At 43.3% G+C, this 26088-nt stretch overlaps 1 protein-coding gene across 2 annotated transcripts in view; it reads left to right on the top strand.

The window, feature by feature from the left end:
* Positions 1 to 26088, top strand: part of SOBP (sine oculis binding protein homolog) — a 118161-nt gene that overhangs the window by 48278 nt on the left and 43795 nt on the right. The window contains exon 5 of one of the 2 annotated variants that reach the window (XM_030490544.1): positions 17116 to 17211. The exons of the other annotated variant lie outside the window; for it this stretch is intronic. Coding sequence (XP_030346404.1) covers positions 17116 to 17211 — 96 coding nt within the window. The remainder of the gene's footprint in view (positions 1 to 17115; positions 17212 to 26088) is intronic. 2 annotated transcript variants of the gene reach the window in all.

Raw genomic sequence — 26088 nt, 5'->3', positions numbered from 1 at the left:
TGGGCCTCCTATTTTTCTATTTTCAGTTCAAGTCAATCTGTAGAATAACACAAGTCTTCCCTGCTGTCTGGAGAGATGAGCAAGGATGTGGAAAAAATTGAAGTTGGTCTGATCTAGCTGATCCAACAAGGGTAGTTTAAAAATCCCTTTTCAGCCTTGTTCTTAAGATCTTCTGCTTCCCAGAGTCTTCTGTCTACAGCAGCCAGCACTTGATTCCTAAGAGGGGTGAAAAATGGTTCACAAAAGAAAATGAAAAATCACACAGACTTCTGTGAGCTCTTGCAGCATTTGACCAGCCTCAACTATATGTGGCTCCACCCTCTTGTGAAGCAACACAGTTGTAGTTTTAGGATGTTAAGGGTTGACTTCAGAGTTTCCAGTTACTTCTCATGAGCGGGGAACTAAACCTAAGGATTCATTCTCATCCACACGTGTATGCACATTATGAAGCTGCTGTATCTTTTCCTCTGGATGGTCGAAAGACAAATGTCACATCTTTGCACAGCAAAGATAGGTTTTACTTCTTTTCCATCACCACATTGTCCTTTTCATGTCTCAGAGCTGTCTAAATGTTCCCCATTCCACCAGTCACAGCGTGTGATTGACAGTAGCAAGAGACTTGACTTGCTACAAGAGATTTGGAGGTCTCACAGAAACCAATGGAGCTATTGAAGGTGATTTTGAAAGACTTGGCTAATACAGCTAGTAAAACTGTAGGGTCAGAGTTTGTTAAAAATGTGTCCAAGGCTAGTATTTTCTTTTCTCATCTTTTTTAATCTCAGTTTTAGTAAATGCCATGGTTTAACTTCAGGTGGCAACTGAGTACCACTCACCCACCCCCCCAGTGGGTTCAGGAGGAGAATCCGAAGAAAGGTAAAACCCATGGGTTGAGATAGAACAGTTTAATAATAAAAATAAGGCATAGTATATTATACTACTAATACTAATAATGAAAAGGAAAATAACAAAAAGAGATCAAACAAAACCCAACAAACAACAATGATGCACAGTACCATTGCTCACCACTTGCTGACCAATCCCCAAGCAGTGATTGGTCCCTCCTGGCCAACTGCCCCAGTTCCTATACTATGCATGATGTTCTGTGGTATGGAATACCCCTTTGGCTGGTTCAGCTGTGCTGTCATGGCTGTGCTCCCTCCTGGTTTCTTGCTCCCCTCCTCACTGGCAGGGCATGAAACTGAAAGTCCTTGATCAGGGTAAGCACTACTTAGCAAGAACTAAAACATCGGTGTGTTATCAGCGTTTTTCTCATTCTAAAGCCAAAACAGAACTGTACAGCTACTAGGAAGAAAATTAACTCTATCCCAGACAAAACCAAGGCAGTAGAGAAAATGTTAAAGGTCCTGCTGGGGTCTAGATAAAATAATTTCCTAACATCTACAATTACTCTTTCTCTTGTGTATTGTAGCAAAAGTTTCTATGTAGTTGGCAATACTTTAGCAAGCTCCCATTCCAGTAGTGGTGTTTTCCAGGATGCTTATTTGTAATTGTCTGAATTCCTCTGAGGAGCTCTGCATTCCTTAGATCAGGAGAGAAAGATTTAAACTCCTGCTGAAAGGCATCATGAGAGTGATGACATTTCTGGTAACTTCATGTATCTCTAGGAGTATAATCTAAGTTGGTTTCCTAGATAACCAGGTACTTGAATTCAGAAATGCGGGAAAAAGAAGAAAGAAAATTAGGAATCAGAGTGAAAATTATCTCTGTGGCGCTTCTCATTTGCATGTTTCCCTGTGGATATTTACGTTTCAAGTCCAGTTGTCTGATTTTGGCCTAAGTCAGGATATTTGAAATTGTTGAGTTTGAGAGCACTGCACTTTCTCACAAGAGGAGTAGACACCCAGAATCCTTTTTGTGGTGTGAACAGACACCTGGAAGGCCAGAGATGCTGTGACCTGCTGGCTTGCAAAAGCCCTTCAATGACAAACCTTTCGTAGAGCACATATAAGAAGAAAAGCTAGTCTGTGTACAGCACCTCAGGAGAGGTGCATATGTTTTGCCATTCCACCATTCAGCCAATGTGTAGTGTAACTAGGTGTGCTTGCTGTGCATATTAAATTCAAGTCTCTCACCAGTTTCAGAAACAATTTATTTACCTTTTTTCTGGAGGTAGAAATGACAACCCCAACTAATTTCCATGGATTACTTTTGAAGTTTGAAAACAGATCCAGAGTTTCTGCCTTCAAAGTCAACTCCTAGAGTTTGACTGCAGAGAGGCACGAATGTCCCAAAAATCCTCTTGAAGTCAGCCTGCACCCTGCAATCCAGACTCATGGCTCTTCACATCAAGGCCATCTCTGTACAGTTCCTTGAAACTATATTGTGGGAGCGCTTGTACTGTTGTGCTAACAGCTGATGAATGTGTCCTTCCAGAATGCATTGCATGCCTCCTAGATGCATGCATAGTTTTGGCTTGCAACACCACCCAGCTTGGTGACTTGTTCTGCAAAGAGTTATTTTCTTGCGTTTGTTTTTGCCCATTTATTGAACCTCTTGCTTGTTGGATTGTGAGAAACAATGGATAGTTAATGGATAGCTAATAGCCACTTTTTTTTTTAATAATAAAAGTATAGAGGGGTAACATAAAAATATAGCAGCTTACATAGACTACTATCATATTCATTGTCCTTTTTTTGAGTAAGTCCTTGTTCTTCAATATCCTGCATAAGAGCTGTTCCGAACCTCTCATTACCGTTTACTTACACTATTTTCTTTAGTGCAGACCATGACCTGGCAGGAGGAGCCTGCCATGTATTTAAAATAACGTTTTAAAAAGAAGGCTTATCCAGTGTGGAGATGCAATTAAAGTCGGTTGTTGAAAATAAACTAACATCAGCAGCAATTAGTGCTTGAGGCAAGAACTTGTTACTTTCCCCTTTCCTTGCTTCTCTTTTATTTTCCTACCTTTGATAGGAAGGGTGGCAAAATGTCTACCTGAGCCTTAGATTGCTGTTTCTTGTCTGTCTCCCCCCAGAAGTGCAACAGCCGTGTCCCCTTTCCCCTTTGCCGTGGAGTAGGAAGGAAGTCACCCGGAAGGCTGGGGGAGAAGGCGGTGGATGCGGGTCAATGGCAGAGCCATGCAACTATGATCCCATGAGATGAGGCAGACAAGCTAAACTTAGCTGGGTGTTGTATTTTTTCCTCTGTGGTGACGCACTGTGCAAGGCAGTCATCCTTCCAGGGGATTCCCAAGGGTGAAGGGCTGCCATGGGAGCGGGCTGAGAGCCAGTGCCCTGCCACAGGACTCCTTCGATGCTTTCTGGGCAGCCCCGAGGAGCAGCTGGGCTTAGAGGTGCCGACACAACTGTGTTGGCAGCTGAGGGATGTGGTGGAGGCTAGGAGAAAGCTTCCTCATGGGATGCCTTTCTCCCTCAGCTCCTGTCAGCAGGATGGATGAGCTCTCCCTTCCCCTCAGGATCAGATGGGCTCTTGCCTGAGAGAGATATTTGGATGAGGAGCAGAAAAGAGTGTGATTCCCCTGGCTGAGTGCTTGTGGGATATTGGAGTGCTCTCCCACCATGAGGTTGTGCTCTCCACAACGTGTAGCTGTCAAGGAAGCTGCTGGAGCCAGAGGCCCACTTTGGGACCAAGTATCACCTCAGACAGCAGTGGGGCCGGATAGGAGGGAGTTTTACCCAGACGTTAGCCAAGGCTTCCTCTGGCCAGGGAGTCCTCACAGCATGCAAAGGAAGCACACAGGTCAGCCCTGACAGCTCCAGCACTCAGCTGTGTGAGGAATTCATTCCTATGGGATCAGGGAGGAAACGTTTTCTTATCAGGGCAGTTTCCTCTGCACCCTAAAAATGCCATCCCACTTTGTGTTTTCCTTCACTCTTTTGCTTACTCGTCACACTTCCTCTACCTACACATGCAGGCACATACGGAGTCCATCTGTGAGTAGGAAAGGCGATGTGCTAAGATCTCACCTAGCTCAGCACTGCACAGTAAAATATATGTAAAAACAAATCAAGGAACAGTGGGCGGACAGGCCAAACTCATTTATCAGACCTCTCACACACCCACTCCCATTGCCCTCATGGCAAGTCAGTACCCCTAGAAGGACTGGTGGCCCATTACTCATCAGATTGTGCTCAAGACGGTGATACTGGCCACTGCTGGAGACAAACTTCAGCTAGGGTACCTTTACATCTGACCCAGTGTGGCCTTTCTTATTCATAGTAAAATATAGAGTCCCTGTTTCAAGGTTGTGGTGGAAAAAACCCTACCAGACATCTGGTCCATCCAGTGCAGGAGAGTTTCCTACTATGTGTTTCCACTACCTTCAGCCCAAAGAGGCGGGGGACAGGGACACACAGGACTGATCACAGCTTGAAGGCTACTGTGCTGGGCTCGGAAGAGAGCCACGACCACTTTTTGGCTCTTGCCCACCTCTCCTTGAATCCCTTCCTAATGCAGGCTACCTGTGAGCACAGTGGGGCACTGCGGGAATGATTTGCATGTTTGCTTGCCAGTCACTAGCTGGAAGCCATGCGCCAGGGTTGGGAATCATTGTCCTAGAACAAAACAGCAATGCTATTTGTGACCCACGGCAGCAAAAGCCCAAAACATGAAGTTAGGGCTGACACTCCCTCTTTAACTTGAGCCACTGTGCTTTTCATCACGATGCCAGGAGTTGTCAGCTGTAACTCCAGCTTTTTTTGGCTTGTGTCACAACCTAATAAGTTATAGGCCAGCTTCTCCTGTCGATGTTTTTGCTGCACAGAAGGCTTCACATTTTGTAAGCTTTTACAGCACAGCTGTGCTCAGAGATAAAACAGAATGTGTATACAGTACAGTATGCATTCAACTGATGCACTAGATTCTTCCCACCATATGTATGGAGTGGTGTGCATTTCACTCCGATACCTCACTGCCAAAACTGCCAGAAGCAAATAAACAAATGGTGGAAGAGAGACACCATATGACGCAGTGCCAGGCATATGACCTAGACTTTCAGAAAGAGACCCTGGCTGCTTTTAAAGGATTACAGTGGTCCAATTTTCTAAACCTTGCCTTCCACTGTGTGAAATACTCTGCCAGTATGCACTATGAAGTGTGCTGGTTGTTAAAGAATACATAGATTTCCCCTTACTGCTAAGTAGCTGATGTTGCAGCTCCTCTTGCTCAATACTCATTTCCCCTTTCTTTGATGCCAGTGATTCCCCATCAGGCTTCCAAACCAAGAGAAATTAACAATGAAGATGTATGAAATAGTCTAATTCTGGAAGGAATGCTACTGTAAAAAGACAGAACACATGTAATTAGGATAATGAGATTAATAATATTAGTTACAATTTAATGATTAATATATAAACAATGCAAGTGAGACAAGTGGTTGTTCCATCTCGTTCCCCACAAAAGAAGTCGCAAAGTTGCATTTCACAGCATCGATGGTGAAGATGCCTGTAATAAACTGACACGAACATTAATTACATGGTTAGATGTAATTAATTTGAATTGTAATTCTATTCCCAGAATTCACACTCCGAGTAGGAAAAGAGAATTCCTTAGCTTCTTTTCTCTCTGACCAGCCTGTTGCTAAAGAAAAGATGATGATGGCTACCACCACAGTGTTCTTCCTCCTAGTAGTACTGGGAAACACAGATGGATTTTCTTGTCTGTTGGCCTCAATCTTTATTTAGGCTGAACATCTGTCATTGGTTATCTGGCCTTTGCCTAAGCTTAGCTTTACTGGTGATTGTGTGAAGGTCAAGCAGGCACTTTCTTCACTTCAGAGCAGCTTTAGGCACAGTCTGAAAAAGTGCACTAAGAACAAGGGAGGTCAAGACCGTTACTGCCCTTTACAAAGCTGATACCCAATGCGAAACAGTCTGGATGCAGGTGAGAGAATTGTGTCTTGGATTCTGGTGAAGTTAGATATGGAATAGAAAAATACGTTAAGTTTTTTTCAGATAGAGGCAATATTCAGTAGAGTAAGAATGTGCTTAAAGTGTGTATTTAGAGCTGGCTCTTTGCTTGATGTTTTTGTACTTCTGTGTAGTGGAAGTAATAAGGGCATCCCAACAAGGTTCCCCCAAGCCTTGCTGCCTCTTGCTGTAATATACATGGTGATCAAGATAAGGACCTCTAATTCTTGGCCAAACAATGGGCAATTTGTGGAGCTGTGCATGGTGGCTGAAAGGCCGAAAGCCACATTTCTATAGGTTTCTCCAGACTTCTTAGACAGAGACATCATTTCAACTCTGCCCTAAAATGAGACAGTAAGTCTCTGCACTGGTGACGGAAGAGGCAAGCACTTGCTTTATAACCTGGGAGTGGAGAAGGACCAGGAACACTTCACACTCTGAATATTGCAAAGCCCACCTGGCTGCTTCAGGCCAGCCCTGGAATGGAAGGGACACTCACTGTGCAGGGGATGTGATTTCGGCAGCTCCCAGCTCTGTAGCTGTGGTACCCACTTTGCAGAGAAATGTTCTAGCTCCATCTCTTTTCTTCCTTGTGGAAGCAGTAGCTCCGTCTTTGAGGAAAATGGGACAGACCTATGACAGAAGACCTATTGCATAGGCCACCAGGTGGACTTCAGTGGGCCTAGCATATACATTTGAGGTGACACCAAATAGTTCATTGGACAGTGCGGAAGTATTAAAGAAGGCCAGAGCTGCAAACAAGCTTATTGGCTAAGTATTTGTTGGAGGTGTTGGGCAAGTAGGAGTTGTATAAGGGGCCAGCACATCAGGGCTGGAATAAACCCACGAAAGCTTTAAAAAGCTGATGGTGCCCCCCCTGAAATGGTAGGGATGGCATGGACATATGCATATGCACAAGGAGACAGCAGTGCTAGCTGGGATATGCAGGAGCCTGGTGCAGCCTCAAGGGATGCTTTTGAAGACAGCTGTGAGTCAGAAGTAGGAAAGAGCAAATCGGGATTACAGGAGAAGTGGCATACCAGCAAAAAGCGCAAGCCCCTGCTGTGTGGTAAGGGGCCAGGCAGGTCAAGTTAGGGATGGAGGTAGCAAACAAGCTATTGGAGTTATTGTGGAAGACAGGTGGTAAATGAGTTTCTGCCTGCTGCTTTTTCTAGTGGAAGCATCCCCTGTCTTTAAGAGTTAGAATAGTATAGGGATTTTTTTTTTTTGTCTGTAATAACAATGCACAGAGTTGAAAAAAAAAGGTGTAGTCTGATAAGTCCTGGAGACTGAAGTAAACTGCTAGGAGTAGTTAGAAGTGGGTTCCTTTAGGCTCAAAAACCTGGCTGAGGATCTACCTGCAGCTGCTCCCCATGGGAGATGGTAGTGAAGGGAACTGGGAAGACAGAAGCGTTTTTCAGCACGTTTCATCTTACTGTGACAGAAAGGAGAAAAATCAGAATGGGACTTTTCAAATCCCAAGGCCAGTTAGGAAGATAAGTTGTAGTTGATTGCCTCCAATTGCCTGAAAAGATCTGTGAACTTTCTTCTGAGTTTGAACAGACACTTTCCTGGTTTTAGACATGATATATATATAACTGGAATCCCTCTGGATGACAGAGAGTTGCAGTGGGCAGTGGAAAACACAGGCACGTCATTGTGATTTAGAAATAACCTTCTGCCAGCACTAGGAGCAAGCTAAGGGGTGTTTGAGTTGTGTCCTGTTTGTCAGAGAAAGCGTGGGATCCCCCATGACTTCTTTAAAGAAGGGTGGAAATCCTGGAAAAGGAGGGTACCTCATTTGGACTATATCAGCCTATTACTCTGCAAAATGTCTTTGAAAGTAAAACTTTGAATAAAAGCCTCAAAAAAGGTGGCAGGAGAAGTGCTGTACCTGGCATTAGACTCAAAGGTAGTGGTCATATTGTGACCTCAGTCCCTGACTTCCAGCTGGGCTGTTGGGAATTATAACGAATGCTTCTCACCACCAGCCGCGTTTTGCTTTTGTCCTGCTTATAACTGCCACTATCTTACCTTTTATTGCAGCCATTTATCATCAGCAGAAAGACTGGGAGATGATATTAAGGTTGTAGAAGATGTCGTTTGTATCGAAGCTTCCCCTCCTTTCTTTTCACTCTCTCCTTGCCCATTCTCCTGCATACGCTCTGTTCCTATTGGGTTTTGCCCCCGTGTCTCTAGACCAGTCACCCCTTCACCCAGCTCATAAATGATTGCTTTAATAATATTATGGCCCCTCCATTTTCATGGGTGAATGGCCCAAGTGGCATGTCGCTCGTAACCAAAGCAGGGAGACATTTCTATTTTCACCCTTTAAAAGGCCACAGAAAATAAAGAGAACAGGATCTTGCCTGTCTCGCACGAATCCCAGACAAGCATTTATTGCTGCAGAATAGCTTGCAGACACAGCCCATTTGAGGGAAAGCTTTACCAGCCAGACCTGGCCATTGTTTTTCTTTCTCTGCATTTACTCAAAGTGCAGAACTGTTTATATACCACAAAGATGGGAATTAAAGGAAAAGAGTACGTGTAGAATTTACCAGCTGTTTAAGTCTTATTGTTACCTTCTGTATCGATCAAATCCGTTGCCTCTTAATTGGATATTGACTGTTGTGAGGCAAATAAGGCAAGCTGTCAGAGGGGGGAGGGATGGGGCGCGAGGTTTTATCTTAATGGTATGTTGGTCATGACTAGTCTATAAAAGCCAGTGGGAGAGGAGTTCATTAAACCAGCCTGCAATTGCTTTAAAAAAATATGCTCTGAGTCAAGATGATTAATCATATATGTGACACCGCAATCAGAGAAAATCCGCATTGTTGCTCTGGTATTTACAATGCCGAAGCTTGAAATAAGCAGATGCATTGAAACAAATTCATTAGGGACAGTGATTTGTTTGGCCTGTGAGCCTTAGCTAACCGTAACCAACATTTGAGGAGGGTTTTTTCCTTTTCTTTTTTTTTTTTTTCCCCTTGGTGTTGTGTTTTGTTTTTCTGCCTCTCTGCTTCTCTGGCAGGCTGATTGGAAACGTGTGCTTGCCCTGCACAGGAGCCTCTCGTCTGTGCTGGGGAACCCTTGTAGAGATGGCAGCAGTGAGAAGGGATACTTGAGCTACCTGACAGTGAATCACACAGAATACTTCAGAAAATATTTTTATCTCATCAATTCTAATAAGCAGGGAATGCGAAGAGAGAGGGAAAGCTTATCAGCTACGCTGGTGTGAGCTACCCATTACAAAAATAGAATCTGCTGGGAAGTGTGTAGTATATTTTCATTCCTTTCCCATCCATATTTTAGGCTGTGTATTGAATATGTTGCAATAACTGTCAAGCATGGTCCATTAGTGTCTCTGGATCAAGCCTGTTGTGAATCAGAGGGGAGATTAGTAGGATAGGCTCACTTTTATGAAGATCCCACACAGCTGTGACTTATTGAAGAAACGTTCAAATGGGCAATAAACAAAGTTTATTTCAAATTATCTCGATGTTATGTGTTTGTTATCATACTTATTCTTTGACAATTCAGAACTGGTTATTAAAAATTTATTATATGAGTAAAGGTTTGTGCAGTTTGAAAAATTAGCTTTTGAGGGAACCACCTGAACACTTCTCATGTATCACCATGCCAGAAACTGTCAGGGAAAGGGTACTACAGTCCTGTGAAAGCTGGTAAAGCTGCAGAAACTGCTCATTAGGCAATAGAGGAAGGAAAAAGGTGCATAAGTCTGGAATGCAATGGGAAAATGATGTTTAATGGGGAGTTTTCATTTAAGAGCATAATGCAGTTCCCTGCTCGAGTGACTGGAACTGGGCTGGCCCACCTTCACTTGCTTGTGAGCCCAAGTTATTTAATATCTTAATCTTTCTAGTCCTCTTCCTGTAAAAACTAGAAGAGTGGCCCAGGGCAGTAGACACTGCTATTTTTGCTTCGGTTGCTCTTTCTTGATGTATTGTGAAACTGAATCATCAGGTTTTTCTAAGTATTTTATAACTGGTAGAAAGAGCTATAAATGTACATACAGCATTGCAAGCTGCATAAAAAGAAAATCCTGATTTTGCCTGGAAGGATGGGAAGTCCAGCAGGAATCAGGGTTGTTCTATAAAGTATATGAAACAAAACTGGGGGAAGGCAGTTTTCAGTGAATTTTAAATGCAGTAGGAATAAAGTTATGACTTTAGCAGGCGCTAGGGTAGTACTGTTTCCTTTTGATTCACTTACTTATAATATTACTTATTTTATAATAGAGTTTGCAGCTTGCATTTTAAATATAAACTGTGGATAATTTTATACTGTGAAATTCTGAGCAAAAAACCTGATACATAAAGCTGGACCATTCGGAGCCATAGCCTGTGGAAGACAAGCATTATTCAAATAAAGAAGAGATCCATGAGTAATCATTTATAAAATTTTCAGGCACATTTGTTGGGATTTTTTAGTGTGCTTCAGTTATGCAGGAAAATGAATGTGACATTCCTCCGTTGCTTTGACAAGGATAATTTCAGAAACACTGCCCTATCATTCCACAGATTGGCACCTTCTTCTTCTTTGTTGTAACGCATTTTTTCTGGGGCGGCTTTTCTCAGCAAAACTGCCTGTTTCCCAGGAGTTTTTATACATGTTCAGAAAGGGACAATGAGGGGGTGTGGATTGGTTTGGTTAGAATAGCAGGTTCGACCTGGTGACTATTTATTTTTGAAGTCAGGGAGTATTTCTTCTGTCAGCACAATGGAGAAGATTGCAGGATATTCTGAATGATGTGTTTTCTCCGGTTTTAATCATACTAGCCAGATCTCTGGCTCCCAAAGGCATTTCCACACCAAACCTTCTCCTGAACATGTGGATTCAAGATGCTTTTCTAATCCAGACTGCCACTAGTGGTGTTGCGTTCAGATTTTGTATTCACTTTTGAAATAGCAACTAAAATTTGGACAAAGGTTAGAGTTTGGGTCTAAATTTATCACTGTCTATAATGGACACATCACAGTAAAGCATAACCAGCTCTTACCAAGAGATATGCCAACAATAGAGGCCCTTGTCTTGCCAAGGATGCCTGCAGGGAATTGAACCTCAGGGTCTACTTAGCGACTGCATCTTTGCAGTCTTTACTCATTCTGAGTGACCATGTAACTTCACTCTGTGAAAGGGATTCCACAGCTATGGAGCCTGTACTGTTATGTGTAGGAGCCAGGAGCAGCTGAGTGCCAGGGAGAGATTTCAAGGAAGGCTGTGGATAGATCCCAGGCAACAAAATGGCCCAACCTGTCTCCAGCAGTATGCCCTCTGCTCAGGACCTGGGAAGAGTTGCGCACGTAGTCCCAAGGTTTTGCTTGTCATGTTGATACTGTTCCACTGGTTTCTATCCACTGGCGACTTCTTCCAGCATAGACAAGATCTCAATTCCTAACTTAACAGGTGGAGAGGTGTATTGTGTGTTGGTACGTGTGTTCATGTGCACGTTGGGGTGGTGTGTGTGGGAAGAGGAGAGGATGCAGCAAAATAAGTCAGCAAAAGCCCTTCTGGTTTTCCTCTGCATACTTAATAAAGAAGTTGTAAGAAGGCATATTCCCAATTTCTTTTTAACTTTGTAGATCACCTCCACTAGACAGATTGTCTCGTGGACCACTTCCCCTCCCCTTGGCGATCAAATAACATTCCTGTGGTGACTACAGCAGTTGCTTACATGGAAAAATAACATTAGGAAAGTATTTAATGTATTTTTAGCTGTCTTTAAATGCATTTTAGCAGCTGGAAATGAGGGGAGTAGCATGTGACCTGCAAGCTCTCCATAGACCACCACCAAGTGTGCAGAGAGCCACTGCTGGCAGAGACCCCAGGCTGGGAATTGTTGGGTAGTGTGGTCACCTCTAACCTGGGGTGGTCATAGGAGGTCATGCAAAAGGGATAATCTCAATTTTAGCGGTATGTAAATTATAACAATGTAATAAGCAACCAGTGTGGTTTTAAGTCCTTTATTTTCACTGATCTGAGTTTTGGGAGATACTGTGAGATACTGTTTTGATATGTTTCAAAACTTTTTCAAAAATCTTGAGAAGATTTTAGAGGCTTGGAGTGGCAAAATATTGCAACTGTAGAGATTAGCAAATAGAGTACAGCTGAGAGAGACAACAAGTTAGTAAATGCCACTTATTCCATCACTCTGTGAATCAAGAAAACCCTGAAATCCTTGTGAAGAGCAAACCTCTCATCAAACATTAGTGAAAGCTTTCCCTGAGGGGAGGCTTTTCCCTGAGCTGAGGGCTCACTCACTCCTATAATTGTACACTTGCTGAAGCAGGAGTGTCCTCTTGAGACCGTTATCCCTGGCCTTGCTCCGCTCCCAGTGTGGAGCCACGACCTGGCACCCTGATGTCGTGCTCCCCCACCGCCCCAGCCCACAGCAAGTCCGTTCATATTTCTGGGAAGAATATACTCAGCAGATGGAAGTTCAGTACTATTTTTACCATGGCTGGTACAGTGAATGTAGAGAGCATGACAATTGATTATCTGGGACAACAGAAATGCACAGGAACTATAATTTCAAGGATTAGGGTCTCCCTGAGGATTTCCTTCGAGTTTCAGTGAAGGGAGAGATAACCTTTGTGGTGGAAACGGAAACACGGCTTTCAGTTCCCATCTGCAGCCAGCCTCCGGAGACAATAGTATTAAGGGTGATGTGAACTTCCTCTGTTCATCGCCACGGGACGGGAGCCTCGACGCGGTTATCTGTGCTTCTATAGCAACGCTATTCAATTTCTCACTGCCTTTTTTTTTTTTGTCCTACCAGAGACAGTCAACTAATGCCTGCATTTAACATGTCTGGGGTAACGGTCCCATGTTTCACCTGTTTTAAAGGACATTTATGGAAATCAGGTGGCAATTTTATCCGAGTAAGCAGGCTAATATTCTGTCACTCTGCATTACTAAAGTGGCCATGGCTCTTAGAAAATAGATGTTAGGTGTGTTCAGTTAAGAGGCATTAAACTTTTGTGGGCTGAGCAGTAGAATTTCATTGCAAATGCATTGTCCCATTTTTGTGGAAGCTTTGCATTAACAAGTTCCATCTCAATAAATTATTCTGTTCAGGCTGCCTTGTGACTTACACTATCATAAGATTCTCCCCTTAATATTAAAATGTAAGCACAGATTTCCTCTCCCAAGGCTAAGGATGCATGAAAAGGCTTACACTGAAGCTAAGAAATCCTCTGTCTGGATCAAGATAATTTTTCTCAGAGAATAAGGAGAAACAGATATCCATGTACTTCGGAGAGGAGGAAATTCTGCTGTAGATTGTTCTTTCCCCGTCTTGTTAAAAAAAAAGGAATCTTGACTTAATATATAGTCTGTTTCCAAACTATTAGCATCTTTCACAAATATAGGCTGGCTGGCTTATGAACAAATTGCACAGTTTGTGTAGCCAAAGATAGTTGTCATCATGCACTTATTAATGAGTACACATATCTCTGAACATCAAATGCTGTGCTATTTTCAGAGAGGTCCTTTCAGATCCTGTTTTCTGTTCTTTTTTCTTAATTTTTTCCTTACCCTCCTGCTGTTTTCCTTCAAAGCTCGGTGGTAGAAAGCGAAGAGGAAAGGGACCTGGAAAAGGAGACGCTCTCATCTGTCCAGCTTCGCTATGTCAGGAGCTACTCTGTGCATGTCATTCCTGGCAGATGTTTGCCTAATCTGCTCTTAAAAAACTCCAGTGATGGGGCTTTGACAGTCTCCTTAGGCAATGTGCTCTAGCGCTTTGCTGTACCTATCATTAGGAAGGGTTTCCTGATATCTAACCTGCAATTAAACAATTTCTCACACAACCCGTCATAAGGCTGACCTTACAGCCAAACCAGCTCCACCACGTTGACTGCTGTTTCCTCGCTAGATCTTCCTTGCCAACACTGCTCCTTGGGTAATGTGCTCTCTTCTGCCAGGAGTAGCCAGGGCAGTGTGAGTGCCACCGGTTTTGTCGAGTGTCCAGCCTGGCATCCCGTGGGCTGCCGATGGGCAGATTTCCCTCTCGGATCCCATGCAGCTGACAGGAAGGCAGCTGCCTGCCAGTAGAGGCTATTGAATTAGGAGATTCAGTAAATCCCAGGAGAGGCACTACCACAGTGAAGTTGGAGCAGTTTTGTGTTGATAAAACTAGCAGCGCTCACCATGGTTCCAGGCTCAGAACAGGAGCTGAAGCCTTTTTTGTCCTGGAACAAAATGGGCTGTGAGAGCAGTTGTACCATACATTGCATACATGCAGTCAGTCACATCGACCATTTTGGACATACATTTTCAGATGAGAGCATTTCTGAAACGATGTTAGGAGTTTAAAAGCATTTAAAAAAAATCAGAGACATCACAGGTTTGGCTTGGGTTTTTTTTTCAATTGCTTCCTTTTAAACAATAGCAGGCAAAATACATCCCGTGGCAGCCTGGCCTGATGGAGAAGCTGTAGATGCCAGCCTGCCATGAGGGAGGTCGAGATGCTGGGGAGCTGCAGCAGGCCTTTACTGGTGTGCAGCAGCAATAGAGAATGAGCCAGTGTAGATACAGGCATATCACAGTATTACCATGGCAAGATAAACTCTGAGCTACATTTTTAATACGCTTAGAACATTGCTGAACATTGTGTTTCCATCTGCAAATTATTTACAACTGGAAGATGGTAGTAATGAATTAATGTAAAGCACCTGGAGAATTAGCCCTGACTGCTGAGAAAAGGTGTTTTTTACAATGGAAACCAGCTAGCTAAACAAGGTGTGCTTTTGCTGCTTGAGTAGATTATAGCAGTAGGTAGCTAAACTGGCTTTGAAACTAGGAAGTTTGTATAATGGCCGAAGTTAAATAAATTAAGGTTTGGATCAGTAGGAGGGCATGTTGCCACCAGCAGGGGTGAATAACCCTTGAGCAACTGGCAATTTTGGTAAGCAGGTCAAGGTCAGTGGGGTTTGTCTCTATATTTTGACACATGCACTACAAACACCCTGATATCCATTTCATTTTACAAGGTGGGTGCGTGCACCAAGATAATGCTCCAGAGGGTCACTGGCAGGTTACAATGTGCCAGCCGTCACACGCACAATGTCTAGAATAGTGCCAAGATACAATTTCAGGGGTCTGGGGGCACCGGTAGCGTTCAGAGCCCTGCATAACACCTGTGTCCCACACAGCATCTCACTAGCTCTCTGTCACTGAGCGTTCCATTGGCACCTGTGATCCCGAGCTGACAGGTCTGTTTCTATTTGTGCAAGGCATGTTTGAGGCATTCATCCCCCAGTTGTCTTCTAGGTGACCTGGAAGAGCTTCAGCGAGTTGCCTGTATTCCTTCATGGGTGAAAGGAAAGGACAAAGTTTATTTTCAAAATGAAAATCGAGTGGGTTTTTTTTTACAAAACATGGTCAAATTTAGACTTTGTATTCCACACAGCATGGGAGGTAGATTTACTGTGTAAGAGAGGTTTCAATTTCAAACTAATAATTAGAGTAATACATTTAAACCTTTGTCAGTATAAAAGTGATTTCAGGTGCTCAGGAATGCTCTACCTCTTCCTTCTGGTTTGAAGGAAAAATTTTAAACATTTTCCACCCTGCAGCTATTGAGGGCAGTGCAAGAAAATACCTGTAAGCTGCTAGGAAACATACAGAATAAACTTGTTTCCCACTTCCCACTTCTTGTAATAATCATCAATTGTAGGCACTACTCGAAACATACTTTTGGACAAACTTTGCACTTTTAAAAATGTTATTTTCTGTCGGGCAGAGTTTGTTCACACCCCATGGCTGACAAGCAGAGGCCCAAGTTGAAGCCCACAATGGGCTTTCCATGAGGTGCAACCCCTTCATGTTTTCCTAAAAAATCCCAGTGGTGTTAACCCACGGCTCCCCTTTCCCACCCCATCTCCCCAGGGAGATGCAGAAGCCTATTTGAAGGCAAACAAGCCGTAGACCCTACAAGGTGTAAATATCTTTCATAAATGCCAATGTTAGGTTGTGACACATGACGACAGGCAGTTCACGCCACGTGAGAGGGGAACGGTATGCCAGCACTGCCGCAGCCACCGAGGTGCCTGTGCATTACACCCGGGCATCCCCGGACCCCCCTGCCCCGGGGGGACACATGGGGTGGCCGGAGGGACAAGGAGAAGGGCTACCTGCTCCTTGCCCGTCTCCTCTGCCTGCTCCCCTTGCCCCCTGCTTTGGTCACCCCCCCTCTGCCCTCCTTCTCTCCCCGGCTTCTTTGGGCAGGGGCTGATTTAAATAGGTTGGCAGGGAGCCAGGAGCTCATCATTTTAATGCAGTGTAAAATGGAATGTGCATAATTATATGCAAGCCATATGTGAGGGAGACAGCTCAGCTGTGAATTTCGGGAGGCTGCGAGAGGGAGAGAGCGAACAGTCAGGGATCAGATGAGATGGAGCGGAGCGGAGTGCAAGTGTCACTCAAATGAACAGTGTAATGAGTGTATTGCTGACACTCCTCCTTTCACCTGCTTCTCCCTTTTGCTCCAACTTGAAAGGAGAAAACGCTGTAGATGAGAAGGGAAAAATACTGTATGCAAGCAGGATTGCTAATGGGCTCTGGTAATGTCTCCATTTAAACTTCAGCTTTCTTAATTAACAGCGTAGTTCCGAATAACCGGTAACTTTTAATGCATCTTTGTCATTAAATATTTTGACCACATTTGACTGAAGGATCATTGTTCTTGCTAGATGATTGCTCCTTTCGAAGCTTCACTTAAACATGGAGGGGGAATCCATTTCTCTATAATAGTATTACATGTAAATTATGAGTATGAAAACTTATTTATTTTTTGGGGCCTTGCTGTTAAACTGAAAATACAAGTACATTATCTAGGGATTGCTTAAGCATGTCAAAAAGTTTATACAAGTACATATGTAATGTAATCCTGAAAAATGCAATGGAGTAAATCGAAACCCTGAGTTACTCACAGTCTTCAGCTCAAATATTTCATTTTGGGTTTGTCTTTTGTTGTTGTAATTATTACACCACAATGAATTTGCATGTTCAACCTAAGTTATGTAAGAAAACAGCATCCCAAGTTCTCATATCTAAAAGTTATACTGCGTATTTAAAGAAACTTTAAAATAATGTTGTATTTTGGGGTTCCCGTCTGTTTTAATGATCTGAGCTGTTATGCTTTTAGCTATTTTTTTTCCTTCCATTATTTGTAAGTCCCTAAATAGGCCATTATATTTCCCTTCAGGCTAGAGATGAAGATGGACATGCTGAAAATTTTCCCCAGCAGCACTATGCTAAGGAAACTCCAAGACTTGCCTTCAAGAATAACTGCGAACTACTTGTAAGAATAACATACTTACAACAAGTCTAGATTGTTACTTTAGCACAGTGAAAACCGTTTTTTTTTCTTTTTTTCTTTTTGAAAGGCTTTTGTTCATTATGACATACATTATGAAATATGATAGGTTTTCTTTTTTCCTGTTTAGTGTTCTAATGCTAGTTCTGCTATCCGTGAACAATTTAAGATCTCAGATTGCTTGAAAAATCTCTTATATTTGATGACAGCACATGAATGGCCTTGTACTGCCTTGTCTTGCACTGTAAATCAGGGAGAGCCATGCAGGGAATGGCTGGTGATGCACGAGAAGCACTCCCCCACCTCCGAGGCGCCCCAAAACTCACTTTCCCATCCACCTTTTGTCTCTGCCGTGTTTTTGGGCTGCGGCGTGTTTTCTTCTGCTGACAAGCAGTACTCCCTTTAGAGCTTGCCTATTCCTCCCCTTCCTAGCTGCATGCAGGCGGGAACATCCTCTCCTCTCCATTCCTCTCCTCTCCACTCCTCTCCCATCCTCTGCTGTGGGGAAAGAGCAAAAGTCAGGAAAGCACATACAGGGAGCCTGGAGTGTTTACAAGCCGTAAGAGAGATGATAATCAGCTCTGAAAGGATCTCTGTTCCAAGGCAGGGTTAATTCACTGTTCATTTTAGCATTTGCAGCTAGGCAAGATTAAAAGCAAGCAGGAATGCCTATTATATTTCTATTAAATGAATCTGTTGGGACCTAATGTTCTTGATTAGCTTTGTGAAAATGAGTGCTCCACGATGAGTTTTTCTGTTTGCCTAAAGTAAACAGAGAATGACTTGTAGTACATTTAAGAGAGATTCATGCATGGCTTTTGAATTAGATGAATTGGTAGATGTCTCCCTTGCATTCGCCTTTCTCCTCAGCTGTAGTTAAGTAAAATGTATCGTTTGGCTAAATGGAAATAATTTGTGGAGAGTCAGAACACGGGGTTATATTTTGAAACAACAACGCTTTTTTTCTCATTATAACTACAGAAGAGGCGGGTGGCAATGGAGGAGCAAGCTGTGTTTCCTCTGCATTAAAACCCGTGTCTGCCTCCCCCATAGAGGATGCATGGCCAAATGCTAATCTTGGTGTCCCAGGTGCAACATCCAGCGAAGTCAAGCTGATAGGCTGATGTAACCCAGTGCTGAAGCCGGCCCCCAGATTCAGGCAGTTGATCAGAGAAGCCCAGACTGGAGGGCAGCAGCCCAGGGGTGGTGGCCAGTCCCTGCTCTCAGTATTGGCCGGAGTGCAGAGCATCTTGGCCATACCTGCGCTAGTGGGCCCACAGGCTTTCCTACCTTCCAGGCATTCCCTGTGCTGAGCTAGCCCCTGGTTAGGTAATGACAATGCTGTTTAGAGCCACAGGTGTCACTCGGAAGGGTCAGTTTGTTCCCAGTATAATTCTCCCAGCCAAAAGTGACATGACCCAGAAGACCCGATCTTGCTTCCTCTTAAACCCTTTGCAAAGTGCCTCTTGGTTTCAGGGGCAATAGGGTTATGTCCTAAGGGGAGGAAACTAGGCAAACACAGAAGGCAATTCCCTGGTGCAGTCACAATTCTTGTGCCAAGTAAGTGAAACTCTTTCTTCAAGGCCGTGCTTAATTACTGTGCCGCTGGCCAAATCAGGCCTGATGAACCATCGCAAAACACCAAGATGCCCTGATGGCAGTTGGGCTTCTTGGTGTTGGAGGAGTTCAGGACTAGAGCTGGGAGACAACATGATGTAAAATAAGTCATGTATTATTTCAGTTGAAGATCTGCTTTATTTTTAGTGCAAGCAACCAATGAACCGATTAACCCTCTTTCTGCTATTTAAAATCAAATATTCTTTTAATGCCCAGTTAATTATTCCTCTACTAATAATGCATTTAAGTTTTTGTTTTATTATATCACTTCTGTACCTGGCAAAAGCTCAAGTCATCCAAGTTAGTCTTTCATGTGCATTTTGGACAAGTTTCAGTTCTTGTTTAAGGAAGTAATAAAAGCAATTTGTCATAGTTTTATTTTTCCTGTGCTGTTGGAAACAAAATTGGCAGGGGTGTGATATGTACTCAGTTTGTATGTGAAAAAAAAGTAGACAAATAATGAATATGTACCTCTGCTGTCTTTAAAGATGTATTTTAGGAACTTTCAGTGAAAACACAATGTCGAACCTAGGCTTTGGTGGTGGGGGAACTAGTGTTATTTGTTGAAGATGCTACATGTTTCACAGAGAGGTTGTGGTTTTCCTTCTATATTTTTACTTTTGGGGAAACAATGCTATATTAAAATGTGCTCAAGAGTAAAGTGAATTTCACAGGACCTGGCCGTTAAGACAGCATCTTTCTCCTGAAGGCTAGTCATTATTCCTGTGTTTGTGCTAGGAATTGTCTCCTTGGGAGGAAAGGGGGGGGGGAAAAATGAAAGAAAGGAGAGGGGACAGCTGCTTCCTCTGAAAAAATATTTTCCCAATGGTTAAAATCTTACCCAGTGTCTAACAGTGCAAGTCAGAAGCTGTCTGAGTGAAAAGCTGAGATTTTTTACATGAAAGAGAAACTGAAACTTGTTTATGCTTTTGAGAACCAGGAAATCCTTGGAGTTTTCTCAGCGCAGTTGAGAGTAAGCATATAGCCTGTGAGGTGAAATTGGAGGATTTGGCTCAAAAGTGCTTTCTTTGCTTTAGGGTTCAGCTGCCGTTTTCCAGCAAGGTTCATTCCGGAAAGTGCAGGCTCTCTGTTTGGGAAATGCTTGTGCTGGGAGGGTGCTGCCAGGTGGGATCCAGGGGCTGGGGCACTGCTGCTGGGTGTGTGTGTCAGGGCTCTCCTGCTACACCGGCTGAATCTTAACATCCCGGGTCACAGACAGATACAGCAAGCTTTAACTCTCAGTATTTGGAGAGATTTGAAAGCATAGTAACAGGCTATTATAAATTGTATGCTTGCTTTATTGTTTGCTCCTCAGAAGAGGAGACGATTTGGGTAGTGAGGTACAACTTAGCTATTTGGTGGGTTTGGTTTTGTTTTGTTGGGGTTTTTTTTTTGAGAGAGAGCTTGATAGGACATAGGAGGAAGAAAGACATATGATTTAGGCAAAAGAAACCCCTGAAGTGCTTGCAATAGTTCTGTGCATTAAGAGAAGGAGTGACAATTAAAGATTTTGGTTGGTATAGAAAGCCATTGTGCAATTAGGGGATTAGATTAGGGTATTCATTTCCCACACTAAATCCAGATACATTGTGTCACGCCATTTGTTGTAGAGCACAGAAAACAAAATGCTTAAGATGATGTAGTCAATGAGGACATAAAATTTTCCTTGTGAACGTTTCAGTATTTTTGAGACTCATGTTTTCTTAAGTTTAGATAAATACTGGGAACTACATAAAACAAATCTATTTTTTAAAAAGCCAGGCCACTATGCTGTGTTGGCCAGCCACCGACTCTTCTCCCGTAGGCGCTGCCTCAGGATTTTAATTTCTTGTGCTTTTCTGTCAGGCACATCTCTTTGTTTCCAGAAGGAAAAGGCAGAATTTAGTCCTCTGGAAGCTGATTGTCAAGGACTGGTACAGTCCAGCTAATAGTGGATGTGAGGAAAGAGATGGGATTAACTGCAGAGAAAGGATAGGCTTGAGTGAAAAGGCCAGTGAGAAGCCCACAGCCTCGGCTCTAGCTGGCTGAAATTCCTGAGCCATTGCCTAGAGAAAGGAAAAATCCATCTGGCATCTCCCCAGGTTAGTGAGGGTAGGAAGAGCCATGCTTGGATGCCTTTTAACAAAAGTGGGAAAGAAAAACCAACAGTTTGTCTTCCCCCCGCCCCAAGTTGCCCAGAATATTGAGTCAAGGTTTCAGATTGGCATGCTGCAGTATGAGCAAAGAAGGGTTTGGTGGGTTAAGGAGGTTAAACACCAGGTTGCTTTCCAGATCATTTGTTTATGGAGATGATCTGAGTACCACCTACTGCTAAGAGATTATATGTAAAGCAAACAAAAACCAAACAAAATATAAACACCCTAGGAAAAAAAAAAATTAATTTCCAGTCCTACATCCAGCTTTGATCCACATTTTTCCTGCCGTAAAATCAGGATCTTTTTCTCTTTGAAATCAAAAAGTCTGCTCCTAGTTTTGCTCTGGGACAATAAATTCATGAGTCCAGTATGCAATGAATTATAAGGTAGTTCTGGTGCTTGGAAGCTGTTATGTAAAAGACACAAAATAAAATATACTTGTTATTGGATTTAATGCAAACTCACCTATAGCCAGTAAACTTTAATCACTAACAAAAAGAGGCAGAGAAAGCTCTGAAAACACATCTACAACTGAAACATGAAATGCAAAATGTTCTCCTACAAGCAAAAGGCCTTTGGGGAGGCTACGGCAAGGCTGAGAGGAGCCAGAGCTACAGCTGATGCTTCGGTTGAAGTCATGTCACTTTGCTCTGCTGTTCCAGCACTAGAGGCAAAGTACATGTGGGATATCCAGAGGGAGCAACGAGGATGCAGGCGGGTTAACCTCAGTGTTACAGTATTGAAATGTGGGAAAGGTTTCGTACCTACAAGACTGATTTTAAAGAGCACTGAGAATATTTGGGATCAGATGAGGCCAGTAGATTTTGTAGGTGTAGTAAAGTTAAATGTAAATATGCATGTTGATATCCTTTGGAGGCCATGAAAGTTTTGGTTCCAGAAAGTGAGGTTTGAATTCTTTTTTTTTTAACCTCACCTGTTTCCTGTGCCCCCACTCCCTGTTAGTGCTGCAGCATTAAAAGAAAATCCTGTCAGTCCGTTTATAATCACAGTGCCTTCAATGAGTACTGAAGTAGGGGGTGATGGCTTTGCTTATCCCCTCTCTTTCTGTTCCACCCTTTTTGTCTCCTATGCTGCCTCCTTATTCTTAGCAGACAGGAGCGAGAAAGCAAAGGTTTTTCCCCTTGCAGCTCTCCCTGGCTCGCTCTTCACCCTGTTAGGAACAAACCAGCAGAGGGAGAGGGAGAATGCTTTCTTCATCCTGGCCTAGGCTTTGGATCGGGCAGAGCTTTTGGCTGGAGCAGGACTGCCACCCAGCAGCTCTGAGGGAAGCAGGGCCATATCTAGCCTTTAAGGTACTAACCTTGCGGTCAAGAGGAGATTTTGCCACCCTGCAGAGGCAGAAGGGGAGAGGGGAATGAGACCTGTGACACCCTGTGGAGCTCCAGGTCAAGCCTGCCAAGAGTTAAAACCTCCATGGTGGTGCCTTCCACTGTTTCAGCATCACTTGAGGCTTGTTGCGTTTCACTGCTGGCACTATTTTTTTGGTGGTTTACTGATGGATTTCATCAGTTTCTTGCTCAGTTTACTGCAGCAGTCTGAGAGCAACTGGTACTGCTCCATCAGCTGCACTGTGGTGTATGCAGTGATTTGAGCAAATGGCCGTGCAGTACAGTAACAGCCAACAGAGAGCCCACCTTTGGTTTCAGGGACTTTGGATCAGGCACAGAGAGCTGTCAGAATGGCAGTTACGGCTCTGGAACAAAAATATTGAGAAAAGCAATTGTAGCAGTGAGTTGATACTGATGTTCTTAAAACCTCAGTAATCTTGGCCACATGAAATTCAACCTTTCTTGTGACTGAAATAACAGTGAGGCTTAGGTCATATCATAGGCTGATCGCCTGTAATGTTTCATTTTAAAAAACTAAATTGTTCATGAGTTGCAGCAGAATATTTTAAAGAGAACCTCCCAAAACCCCACCAGACCCCCTCGTATTCTGTTTCTTTTCAGGCAAGGGCAACAAACCAGGCAAAATTATTGTGAAGTTTTTTTGGTTCTAAATTGCTGCCAGGCTGAATGAAGGGCTGTGTGGTGTTTACCTTACGCATGCTTCTGTTGAAGTCCATGGGCGCTGGGTGAATGCACTGAAGAAAGGCAGCACTCAGCCCTCAGGCAGATTTGCAGCACCAGGAGGGGAGAAGGGAGCCCCAACACCCAGCTCTGCCTGACCCTCCCTGCCCGCTGCCTGCCTGTGCAGGTAGCACCCACAGGGCGCTGGCTGCCTCAGCCCTGCGTCCTGATAGGCATCTCGCCAGGATAATGCAGGACCAAATACAGAGCTGCAGCCTGCCAGCCGCCCCGCGATACGCTGTCCCAGGAAATGATAGGCTCTATGCCTGTCTACACAGATCTGTTTACTGGTTTAGAACAAATGCGTCCACTGTCTTGCCCTGCACATGGGCCATGTCCTTCTTGCTGTGCTTTTTAATTATATGTTTTTCTACCCTGGAATGGAAGTGAAGGCCATTGCTCACATTTCAAGGAAGAAAAAAGGAAAAAAATATATATAAAAGGAATATAATATATAGGGAATATATAAAATATATATTTCATATATATATGTATTTTTGTATATATATGTGTAAGGAGTAAATTCTTTACTGTGAGGATTGTGAGAAACTGAAACAAGTTGCCCAGAGGAGCTGTGGCTGCCCCATGCCTGGAAGTGTTCAAGGTCAGGTTGGATGGAGCTTTGAGCAACCTGGTCTAGTGGAAAGTGTCCCTGCCCATTGCAGGGGTTGGAACTAGATGATCTTAAAGATCCCTTCCAACCCAAGCCATTCAACGGTACTATGATTGTGGCAGCATGGGCTGGACCTGGGAGGTTTGGGTCCTGTTCCTGGGGCCACAGCAGACCTTCTCAGGAGTCTTAAAGAGATTTTCTTGGTCTTTAAGGCCCTCGGTTCCCCTTCCCCAGACCTGCACCACCATCCGGATAAAGAAATATGCTTTTCTTCCTTGACTCACACCATGTTTAGGACTCCACCACCTCTGGTCCAAAGCCCAGTGAAATCAATAGGATCCCTCCTATTATCTTTAAGTGGGCTCAAAATGACACCCTGTATTTGGTAGACAAGAAAAGACGAACAACTGCTTTGAGACATCTTCCCCTCTCTGACCAGAAATAGCTGTAGGCCAGCTAACCTCTAATTTGAAGTGTAGAAAATATGATCTTTATTAATAGTATTTGAGTTGAAGGCAGTAATCAGAGACCAGATGTAGGAACTTACAGAAAATACAACCCTGTTATAGCAAGTCTGAGACAGCAGCTCTGCTGGAAATAACACCCAAACCTTACTCCTTTTATACTTGGGGTTAGTGAGTGACCATGACCTACAGCCTTAAGGAGGGCAAGGGATTCCCCATGCTTCCTGCAGAGGTGGGCAGGGAAGTGCCATTAACCCTTGAGAGCAGCAAGGAGGGTAAGTCTCTGCCAGTTTCCAGCGACACATAAAATACAAGGTATAAAATCCCCAGGAGCATGGGGAGCAGGGAGAAGGAAGGGAAGGAGACAGGGATAAAAAGGAACAAAGCTTCCCCATGGCCAGGGATGTGGTTTCCTGCACAAGCAGGCTGGTACCCCCAGTAGCTCTACATAATGCCTGCCTCTTAGGTCCAGTGAATGGAATTAAGGAAGATGATTCAGGGAGCTAAAGAGATGGAATAAAAGGTGTGACAGTGAGAGGGGTAGGTGGCATGGGAAGACAGACAATGGGAACAGAGCAGATTTGGGAAAGACCATGGCTATTACAGTGGGTGTTTGGCCTCCCAGAGCCAAGAGCGAGTCATATCCCCTTTCCCACAGCACTTGCCTTGTGTACGCTAGGAAGAGTAAGCAACTTTTCCCCAGTGTCTAGTTTAGCATTTTCCTTCATACCAATACAGGGGCATTATTTTAGGATGTGACACTTGACATTTCGTGAGCACAAACCCGCCTTTCCTCAGAAGGAGGCATGTTTTCTAATTTTTAACATCACCGTTATTATTTCAGAAGAGAAGCAAAATGCATTTGTTTAAAAGGAAAATAATTAAAATCCCATTACAGCTCCAATTCTGTCGTCTTCCTTCCCAGAACAAGCATTAAAAATTTTATTAATAAATGTGCAATTACTGGTGACCTCTGAATAATTTCTCCAACCTTATTTTCTCCTCACTGCAATACTGTGTTGTATTACTCAATTTTTACTCTTTGCTTTCCTTATTTGATGTTTTTACTGAAGTTGTAATTTTCATATTAAAACATGTTCTTGTTGAAAAGCTGCTTTTTCAAAAATGTTTTTTAAAAAATACCAATCTTTTTACTGACTGGGAATTTAAACAAGTAAAAAGTTAAGAAACTGTTAGCTGAAAGTGCATTTTTTAGCAGGCCACTGCTTAAAATTATTTCAATAAGTGTTAAAGAAGATTGAAAAAAATTGTCAGCTATCGCCCCACCCAAACATCTATAAAACTAGGGGAAAAAAAGCAGGTTTGTATCCCTTGGAAAGAAAACCAGTTGTGAATCGTGGCTTTGCTTTATGAAACTGGCATTCATAACCAATTTAAATAAAATTCAGACAGTTTTTATAGAACGTTAAAAAATAAAGATATGCCTTGTTCCAAAGGAAGTGAAGTGAGGTGAAATAAAATTCATCGGATTTCCTTCCACATAAATTGGAAATAAAATTTCCAAAGTCATCACCCAAAGCTATAAATATTTTCTTCTTGGGGTCTGTGCAGGAAATGCAGATGATTCAGTAGGGCCCGTGGGGGCACCCTAGCAGCTACTTCTCTCGCACGGCATTTCGCCATGGCCGTACCTGAAGCACAGGCTCATGCCATAAAACTGGAGTTAGTCCCCTGATGCTCAGGTCCTTTTGTACCTCTGACCCTGGCTCTCACTCACGCAGGTTGTTAATGGGAACGGGTTTTGTTAGGTCTGAAAAGATGCCTCCACAGATCAGTGTGACTTTCTGTAACAGTGCAGTTAGCTTATGCTTTATCTTGCTGCATGTGTTGTCCTCCCCATTAAAAAGGAAAAGAGTTTGAAAGCTTTGACTCCTTTAAGAGCCAACATAAAGCAATAAGAGAGTGAGATTTTGAAAATCAAG

The sequence above is a fragment of the Strigops habroptila genome, chromosome 6 (genome assembly GCF_004027225.2).
Source record: "Strigops habroptila isolate Jane chromosome 6, bStrHab1.2.pri, whole genome shotgun sequence".
NCBI classification, from domain to species: Eukaryota; Metazoa; Chordata; class Aves; order Psittaciformes; family Psittacidae; genus Strigops; species Strigops habroptila.
This window is presented reverse-complemented; position numbering and strand designations above follow the sequence as displayed.